Genomic DNA, 10,000 nt, shown 5'->3' on the forward strand with positions numbered 1-10,000 from the left:
AGGTCGTAGTCAGGTGAACGGTCATCATGTTAGTCATTTTATTTACGGCTAAATTATTATTAATAAATTGTACTAATATTATGATTGGGCGTGGGCAGGCATTCACAAAAGTTTATGTTATTACAAAAAAAAAATTGAGGAAATTTTGCTTTGACAAAAGGGCACTTAAGGGGCAAAGGAGCAGGTGCTCAAGTGAACCGGTTCTTTCGGACAATTCGATCAAATAAACCAGCTGAAAAAAAAAAAATGGTTCACCGGTTCTTTTGCGCTCGATGTAATGCCGTCATTGGCGATGATTGCCCTTCATTCAAGCCTTTGGTTTACCCGCGCTTATAACAGTAGCACAGAATCAGTTCAGAATCAATCACCAAAAGAATCAGTTCGGTTCAGATGCGCTCTGTGTCAGTCTGCTTCACGCTGAATCACGCATGCGCAGTTATCATCAGCTCATCGGTTCTCGAATCGGACGCGTCCGACAGAAACGGTTCTCGGTTCAGTGTATGAATAAATGTCGAAATAATTATTATTTATTATTGTTCTGCGTAGTTTGAAGAGAAACATTTTTGGATCTTTATCCCGAATATATATATTTTTTAATCAGGAAGAGGCTGGGGGGTCAAATGGGGGGTCAAGGCATTTTTTGGCAGGGTCTTGAGACCCCCAAGACCCCCCCCTGGCGCCGCCGGTGTGTGAGAAACGGAATAATTTTCTTCTGTTGTAGGTTTCAGTTTGATAAAAAATGTGTTGTTCAGACACAATACAAATATCTTTTTGTCATGACACACAGGTGTAATAACAAGCAACTAAATGAAGATGATATTATTTGTGCTAGGGGAAGTCGTGGCCTAATGGTTAGAGGATTGGACTCCCAATCGAAGGGTTGTGAGTTCTAGTCTCGGGCCGGACGGAATTGTGGGTGGGGGGAGTGCATGAACAGCTCTCTCTCCACCTTCAATACCACGACTTAGGTGCCCTTGAGCAAGGCATCGAACCCCCAACTGCTCCCCGGGCGCCGCAGCATAAATGATGAACACTGCTCAGTGTGTGTGTGTGTGTGTGTGTGTTCACTGCTCTGTGTGTGTGCATTTCGGATGGGTTAAATGCAGAGCACAAATTCTGAGTATGGGTCACCATACTTGGCTGAATGTCACTTCACTTCACTTCACTTCACTAAATAGTGTTTAATGCTGTTTGTACTTCTGTTATTTCTTGTAAATGTAGTTTCAGGCTGTGTTGTTGGTGTGTGTGTGTGTGTGTGTGTGTGTGTGTGTGTGAGTGAAGCGTGTGTGTGTGTGTGTGTGTGTGTGAGTGAAGCGTGTGTGTGTGTGTGTGTGTGTGTGTGAGTGAAGCGTGTGTGTGTGTGTGAGTGTGTGTGAAGCGTGTGTGTGTGTGTGTGTGTGTGTGTGTGTGTGTGAGTGAAGCGTGTGTGTGTGTGTGTGAGTGAAGCGTGTGTGTGTGTGTGTGTGTGTGTGTGTGTGTGAGTGAAGCGTGTGTGTGTGTGTGTGTGTGTGAGTGAAGCGTGTGTGTGTGTGTGTGTGTGTGTGTGAGTGAAGCGTGTGTGTGTGTGAGTGAAGCGTGTGTGTGTGTGTGTGTGTGTGTGTGTGTGTATATGTGTGTGCGTGAGTGAGTGTGAGTGAAGCGTGTGTGTGTGTGTGTGTGTGTGTGTGTGTGTGTGTGTATATGTGTGTGTGTGTGTGTGTGTATGTGTGTGTGTGTGTGTGTGTGTGTGTGAAGCGTGTGTGTGTGTGTGTGTGAAGCGTGTGTGTGTGTGTGTGTGTCAGTGACCTGTGTTCCTGTGCTCCTGCAGAGTATAAGTGCATCACAGACGAGCGTGAGCAGCTGGAGCAGATGTTGCCGCTGGTGTTGGGTCTCATCCTGGGTCTCATCATCGTCATCACCATCTCTGTGTATCACTTCCATCTCAAACTGAGCGCCGCGCAGCAGCCGCAGCTTCCTCGAGACCGCTCGCTCTACAAGAACATGTGAGGACCCCGGAGAACGCCTCCTTTCCTTCTGGCTTCTGTGTCGAATGTATGGAAGCCCGTTTCCACCACTGAAGGGGAAAATAATGTCAAAAGGTATTTGCAACTTTTCTCAGAATTGCAAGCTATAAACTCATGATTTTGAGAAAAGCCAGAATTGTGAGATAAACAGTGATAATTACCTTTTATATCTTTTATTTCATTGTTGGAAAACAGAATTGTTAGATGAAAATGTATAAATTGAAAAGAAAGAAAAAAAGAAGTCAATTGACCTATCGTAAGCCCCGCCCACCTTCGTTACTGTTTCGAACTCTGACATTAATTTGTAAATGAGGCTTTATAGTTCACAACGCAAGCAGGAGAAGTTTTGTTTCATCAACACTGATCTTGTATCGCAGGGTACAATTCATTTACTTTAACCCGTTTAATATGAAGAGACGTTCATTCGTTTGTGTTTTTCCCCTGTACACGAGGACAGTCTGCTCATTAGGTTAGTGTAGACTCACTAACTGTAACGCTAGCTACTTTCAGCCAGAGATACCTCGCTGAAGCACAAGATGACATGAGCGTTCTGCTTGAGCAGATGAGAAATATAACTTAATGAGAGTAAGACAAGCAGAAAATGAACGGTTTGTCTTCATTGGGATCGGGATCGCCCAGTTCTGTTTATATCTCAGAATTTCAAGAAACAATGTCCGAATTGCGAGTTCAAAAGTTGATATTATTTTTATTTTGTGGTGGAAGCAGGTTTCCATACAGATGTCTTGTCTAGATGTGTTCCTCTGCACTCATCACGCGTGTCCTTTAGCACACACACAGTCTTTCACTGGAAAATACAGAGATTTAAATCGCTTGAAGGATCTAAATAAACTACAAATATTTATTGATGATTATTACATGATTACTGCTTATTTTGTGATTATTGAATATTTTATGATTTACCAAATGAGACAAACTGTGCTGTCTGTCCATGTTCTGAAGTGTGTGTGTGTGTGTGTGTGTGAAACAGCACAGAATGACTTGTATTTTTCTCCATTTACTCTCTCCTGGATGTGAGTAGTTTTAGAAGATCTTAGAGGTTTGAAGGTTTTCTTCTCCAGCTGTAAAAGAGAAGGTGAAGGTTTAGATCCATCAGAATCAAACATGACACGGAGATGAATGGAAAATCAATAAGAAGCGTCCGGAGAGCAGTAACATCCCTGGCATTAAAGATTTCCAGAAACGAGCTGCGCTCCTGAGCGATGGATGTCTGGAGTTATAGATCCTCATCACTATAACATGCTTCTGCTGGCCAGAGATTTCTGCTCCTTCTCCTGGATTTCTCTCATCTTCTGCTGTATGTGTGGTGTATTTATCAGTTTCTGCACATGATTCTCACGCTGCGGCTCAAATCTCATTCCAGCATGTTCATAATCAAATGTGGTGCGTTAATAAACGTTCATTTATTTGTCAAACTGTTTCCTTGGTATTATGTCATGCTTTCAGAACTGTACAGAAGCATACTCCCTGTTAACTTTGATTTTAATGACACATTTGATTCAGCAAAGCTGGTCAACAGAGTAAAACATGTTTTATTCATTGGTTTGTAAGTAAAAGAATAATTCTAAAAGGATAGAGATGAACGTCTCCTTCTCGAGGAGTGAGATCTGAGAACAGATAGAAGAGTTCTCTGGACGTCTTTAGAGTCTGGAAAGAAAACTGTAACAGTAGCATAGAAACTAGATTGTTACACTTATCATTTATTTGTAATTATATTTCCCTTATAATTAAATCATCTTTTTCATTTTCTGTTTTCATTATAATGTTAACATTTTTGTAATTTGGTTTTGTTTCCATATAGTTCCATGTAGTTTTTATAAATTTGTCAGTTTATGTAACATAAATGTATGGAGTTAGTTTTAGTTTTGTTTAAATATAAAAAACCTGGCCACATGTAAAAAAACATATTGTTCTTGTTTATTATTTGTATGTTTGAACATATACCCATAAATAAAAAATTGCCCTGAGTCCTGAACCGTAAACAAAGTTTTTATTCTTGGCCTTCATGTCACATTAATCAAATGGTTTCCAGCAAGTACATGACATTTGAACATCTCACACCTGTAATGTTAAAAGAGCTGCTCGGTTTTATTATTAGTAATTGTAAGCACTGAATTATATTCTATAAAAAATGCTCTTAAAAATATTTTCAAACCAAGTGATTTGACAGAAAAACATGTTTCTATAAGAGCCTGAAGGGATGACAGGAGGACACATGCGTTTGTGTTTTTTATTGAAAGCAGCTCTTGTGACACACATGCAGGATCACGGTACAAAAGCCACGCGACAGCGGATCTGAAGAGTCCTACAGAAACACACACTTCCAGATCACAGTGAGACACAGGTGAGACGCCACGAGAACACACGCCAGGATTGTGCCCAATATTGCTAGAGAACGACCTGAACAGGCCACACTACTGAAAACCAGAAAGAAACCAGTGTAGAAAACTCTGGCGCGACCTACAAACGTAGAAGAAATAAATATATTCGATTCATCTGTCTGCAACAGCCATCTTAAAAAAAAAAGCAATATAAACAGTAGGAAAGTTTATTGTTAGTGTTATTCAGCAGGAACTCTCGGGTTCTAGGTAATACTGCCCATTACACCATGGTGACATCACAACAAAAATACTGCCGTTTATCAAAACTGTACAATTAAACTTACAATTGCTCTAAAATAGTTAGCGTGAGAAGACGAGAGTGAGAGCCGTCAGCCGTCAGTGGTCCCAGCGGTCAGCGGTCAGTGGTCCCAGCGGTCAGCAGTAGTGGTCCGAGCGGTCAGCGGTAGTGGCGCATCAGAGGAACGATGCAGGACGGGGGGCCCGACAGCTTCAGGAAAGAGTTCTGCAGCAGCTCCGGGGCCGAGGCTCGCTGGGACGGCTCTCGCACCAGCATCAGGTCCAGGAACGACCGCAGAACCGACGACACCTGCAACACACACACCACACACACGCCAAACAAACAGGGCTCGTCTTATTTATGTTCCTGCTGATGGATGTGCATTCTGGCATCTCAATACATTACAACAACAGAACAATTTTTTTTTTAAATGTTGACAAATCATTCTCTCTTGTTCAATGCGAATGTTCAATTCTTTTTTTATTTGACAGTATAGTATTTCCCTAAACATAGCACATACCAAACCGTACTGAAACTGTGACTCTAAAACCGTGAAACAAACTGAACCGTGAGTAAGAAAAAGTAGTTTAAACTCATTTAATGTTGGAAGCACAGTCAACTTTAAAGATCTTTCTAAATTATTCCAAGCCAATGTAGCATTATATCCATTTACATTTACATTTACGCTTGTATATTTTAAGTATGAAATATAACGTGGATAACGCAGAATACATATTTTTCATCAGATTAGACATTGATTATTTATCACTCATACCTCTTTCTCTACTTGCATCTACTTTACATCGCATATCTGCCATGTTTGTAGTTTTTTAACACTTTATATGTGTTTGTAGTTCTAATCGAATCCTCGTCCACCGCACAATGTATTATGGGCAAAATCAGCCGTTAGAGTGTGCAACTATCTGCACTTCACTCTTTCTAATCTGGAAGTAATAGGTCTCAATCTCAATTCCTGGAGGACCAGAGCTCTGCGCAGCTCAAACACACCTGGTCCAGATAATCAAGGTCTTCCGGATCACCAGAAACTTCCAAGAAGGTGCGATTTGAAGCTCAACTCTGAGAGCTGTGGCTCCAGGACGTTTGAGACCACTGTAGTAGACTATCCAGGAATCTTTGGCATACTTTTTTAAACATACTACGATTTGGGACACACTAATTCTATTTTCAAATTCTATTTAGGACTGATATCGTGTGAACTGGGACACATCAAGTGACTTGCTTCATTATTAAATGAACAATCAGTTTTAAACGAATGGAGTGAGTCAAGGATTCAGTGACTCATTCGTAAAGATAGTCACTAGCTTAGCCGTTTGAACAAATCAGTTGATTGAATGAATTAATGACTCACTCATTAGAAACTGATGAAACCACCTACTGGTGTTTTCTTTTTTGTTTAACCATTTCATATTTCAATACCCATTCAAACATTAATATGCATTATTTAAGCTTATATTTAAGCAATGTTAAGTATAAATATTTCTTTATAAAGCAATCTGTAATGTGTAGTCAATGCTTTTCTCATGTAACACAATAATGACTTTAAATGATCTTTCGGGGAGTGATTTCTCAGCCCAAAATGATGTGCAATTAAGTAATTGGCTCATAACATAATTAATTAGATAAAAAAATGTTAATTGTTTTACAGCCCTAGTAAATATTAGTGTTGTCAAATAATTCATGGCGATTAATCGCATCCAAAATTAAAGTTTTTGTTTGAATAATATATAAAAAATATGAACCAGAGCTGCACATAAACACACGTGTCAGTGATCATGTGACCGTGGCTCTGGCCAATAGAGACGCAGCGTCAGTGATCATGTGACCGTGGCTCTGGCCAATAGAGACGCAGCGTCAGTGATCATGTGACCGTGGCTCTGGCCAATAGAGATGCAGTGTCAGTGATCATGTGACCGTGGCTCTGGCCAATAGAGACGCAGCGTCAGTGATCATGTGACCGTGGCTCTGGCCAATAGAGACGCAGCGTCAGTGATCATGTTACCGTGGCTCTGGCCAATAGAGACACAGCGTCAGTGATCATGTGACCGTGGCTCTGGCCAATAGAGACGCAGCGTCAGTGATCATGTGACCGTGGCTCTGGCCAATAGAGACGCAGCGTCAGTGATCATGTGACCGTGGCTCTGGCCAATAGAGACGCAGCGTCAGTGATCATGTGACCGTGGCTCTGGCCAATAGAGACGCAGCGTCAGTGATCATGTGACCGTGGCTCTGGCCAATAGAGATGCAGCGTCAGTGATCATGTGACCGTGGCTCTGGCCAATAGAGACGCAGCGTCAGTGATCATGTGACCGTGGCTCTGGCCAATAGAGATGCAGTGTCAGTGATCATGTGACCGTGGCTCTGGCCAATAGAGACGCAGCGTCAGTGATCATGTGACCATGGCTCTGGCCAATAGAGACGCAGCGTCAGTGATCATGTGACCGTTGCTCTGGCCAATAGAGACGCAGCGTCAGTGATCATGTGACCGTGGCTCTGGCCAATAGAGACGCAGCGTCAGTGATCATGTGACCGTTGCTCTGGCCAATAGAGACGCAGCGTCAGTGATCATGTGACCGTGGCTCTGGCCAATAGAGACGCAGCGTCAGTGATCATGTGACCGTGGCTCTGGCCAATAGAGACGCAGCGTCAGTGATCATGTGACCGTGGCTCTGGCCAATAGAGACGCAGCGTCAGTGATCATGTGACCGTGGCTCTGGCCAATAGAGACGCAGCGTCAGTGATCATGTGACCGTGGCTCTGACCAATAGAGATGCAGTGTCAGTGATCATGTGACCGTGGCTCTGGCCAATAGAGACGCAGCGTCAGTGATCATGTGACCATGGCTCTGGCCAATAGGGATGCAGCGGCTCACCTTGTGCGAGTCCTTGATCTGCGGAGGCAGGTTGTCTCGTATCCGTCTCATGGCCTGCAGCGGCGGCTCGTTGAAGTACGGCGGCTCTCCGTCCACCATCTCGATCACCATGATGCCCAGAGACCAGATGTCCACCTGCAGACACACCACAGCAGATCAGCGCTGACTCGTTACCCATCATACAGCACACGGGTCAGTGCCGCTGACCGTACCTCAGTGCCGTAGGGAAGTCTGGAGATGACCTCCGGTGCCATCCAGTACGGCGTTCCCACCAGAGACTTCCTCTTGGGGACCTCTTTGGACACTTGAGCACAGAAGCCGAAATCCGAGAGCTTGATCTGAGAACAGAAACACACAGGAGCGTCACGTACAGCACAACACAAAGCTGATTAGCCGCTAATCGCCCCTTCATTTGTCATGTTCTCCCAGCTAATTACAAGGTGGGAGACACGATTTAATTACTTGGAACTAGTGAAGTTGCTAATTACCCTGATCCCTTTTCTGCCCTCACAATAAACACACTTGTGTGTGACGACACAGTAACATGTGAAAGATGATGATACCATAAACCCCACAACACTGTCCTGTGCTCAATATTGAACTAAAACGATTAAACACAACAGAATTGTGTCTTATAAAATATTTCTATTTTATTTCTATTTTTATAATAAAAAAAACTTAATTCCGTTTTTCATAGTGCTTAAGTTATCAAACACATCACTGCACTTTATATGACTTACCATCGGTGTGTTCCCAAATTTGTTTTAATTGGTATTGCTTAAAAAGTATGCTATAAACTACATTAAGTTACTCAAAGTACCTCGGATTCAAACTAAACTAGAATAAAAAGGGTTTTGGATATAAAACCAAAACCAAACTTTTCTCCTGCAGTTGTACCTGCACTCACTCACATCATCAACACTTCCCTCCACACTGGTGTTTTCCCCTCATCATTTAGACAGACACGTATAACTCCACTACTTAAGAAACCCACCCTCAACCCATCTCTTTTAGAGAACTACAGACCAGTTTCCCTTCTTCCTTTTATTGCAAAAACACTTGAACGAGCTGTGTTCAAACTGTGTTCAAACAAGTCTCTACATTTCTCACACACAACAATCTCCTTGACAGCAACCAATCTGGCTTCAGAAGTGGACATTCAGCTGAGACGGCCTTGCTCTCAGTTGTTGAAGCTCTAAGACTGGCAAGAGCAGAATCCAGATCTTCAGTACTTATCTTGCTGGATCGGTCCGCTGCTTTTGACACGGTTAACCACCAGATCCTCCTATCAACACTACTGACAAAGAGCATCTCTGGAACCACACTTCAATGGTTTGAGTCTTACCTATCAGATAGGTCCTTCAAAGTATCTTGGAGAGGTGAGGTGTCCAAGTCTCAAGTGAATGTCGCTTGATTGTTCATCCCATAGAAGCACAAAGTCACTTTTACAGACTTTTAAATTAAATGTTCCCTTCTGGTGGAATGAACTCCTCAACTCAATCCGAGCAGCTGAGTCCTTAGCCATCTTCAAGAATCGGCTTAAAACACATCTCTTCCATCTTTATTTGACCCTCTAACTTTAACACTCACTATTCTAATTCTATTCTTTAAAAAAAACTACCTTTCTAATCTTTTTGTATTCTATTTTCTTTTCATTTATTATGCAGTTGTGTATATATGTGTGTGTGTATGTGTAAAGACCTCTAACTAGCTTGCTCTATTCTTTTATTTATTTATTTATTTACTTTATTCTATCTGTTTTCTTTTTATTTATTATATTAGTTAAAATCCCATGCTACGTGTACTGTGTTAACCTAACTGAGACTTGTTATAGCACTTATATATCATTGCTCTTTTTGTTGTTTTTGATTGCTTCCACTGTCTTCATCTGTAAGTCGTTTTGGATAAAAGTGTCTGCTAAATGAATAAATGTAAATGTAAATGTAAATGGATATAATGCTACATTGGCTTGGAATAATTTAGAAAGATCTTTAAAGTTGACTGTGCTTCCAACATTAAATGAGTTTAAACTACTTTGAACAAAGTGTGTGTTCTATCTCCTGGTGAACTGTTGTTGTGATTTTGACGTGTTTTGTGCAGATGGTGTACGCTTGTATATTTTATGTTATTTGCTGTTGCTTTCTTGGCCAGCTCACTCTTGTAAAAGAGATTGTAATCTCAATAACCAGATCTTTAACCTGGTTAAAGAAATGAAATGAAATATGATAAAAATGTAAAGAAAAAAATATTTTATATAAATCCTAATATTAATGTACATTTTATAAAATACAATTTAACTTTATAAATAAATTAAATTAAATTAAATTAAATTATATATATATATATATATATATATATATATATATATATATTACATTATTTGTATTTAATTACATTATATTATTTGTGTTGAACTAGATTAATGATGTATATTTCTGTTGTGATATACCCGTCCGTCGCTGGTCAGCAG

General features: G+C 41.1%; 1 protein-coding gene and 1 pseudogene across 1 annotated transcript in view; one reads left to right on the plus strand and one right to left on the minus strand.

The window, feature by feature from the left end:
- The window catches only part of LOC113094104 (lysosome-associated membrane glycoprotein 5), a 9,546-nt gene extending 6,110 nt beyond the window's left edge, over positions 1 to 3,436 (plus strand). The window contains exon 6 of the mRNA XM_026259768.1: positions 1,808 to 3,436. Within this exon, the coding sequence (XP_026115553.1) occupies positions 1,808 to 1,986 (179 nt within the window). The 3' untranslated portion in view covers positions 1,987 to 3,436. The remainder of the gene's footprint in view (positions 1 to 1,807) is intronic.
- Positions 3,437 to 4,225: 789 nt separating this feature from the next.
- The window catches only part of LOC113094102 (serine/threonine-protein kinase PAK 5-like), a 48,657-nt pseudogene continuing 42,882 nt past the window's right edge, over positions 4,226 to 10,000 (minus strand).

Source organism: Carassius auratus, unplaced genomic scaffold (genome assembly GCF_003368295.1).
Source record: "Carassius auratus strain Wakin unplaced genomic scaffold, ASM336829v1 scaf_tig00215261, whole genome shotgun sequence".
NCBI lineage: Eukaryota > Metazoa > Chordata > Actinopteri > Cypriniformes > Cyprinidae > Carassius > Carassius auratus.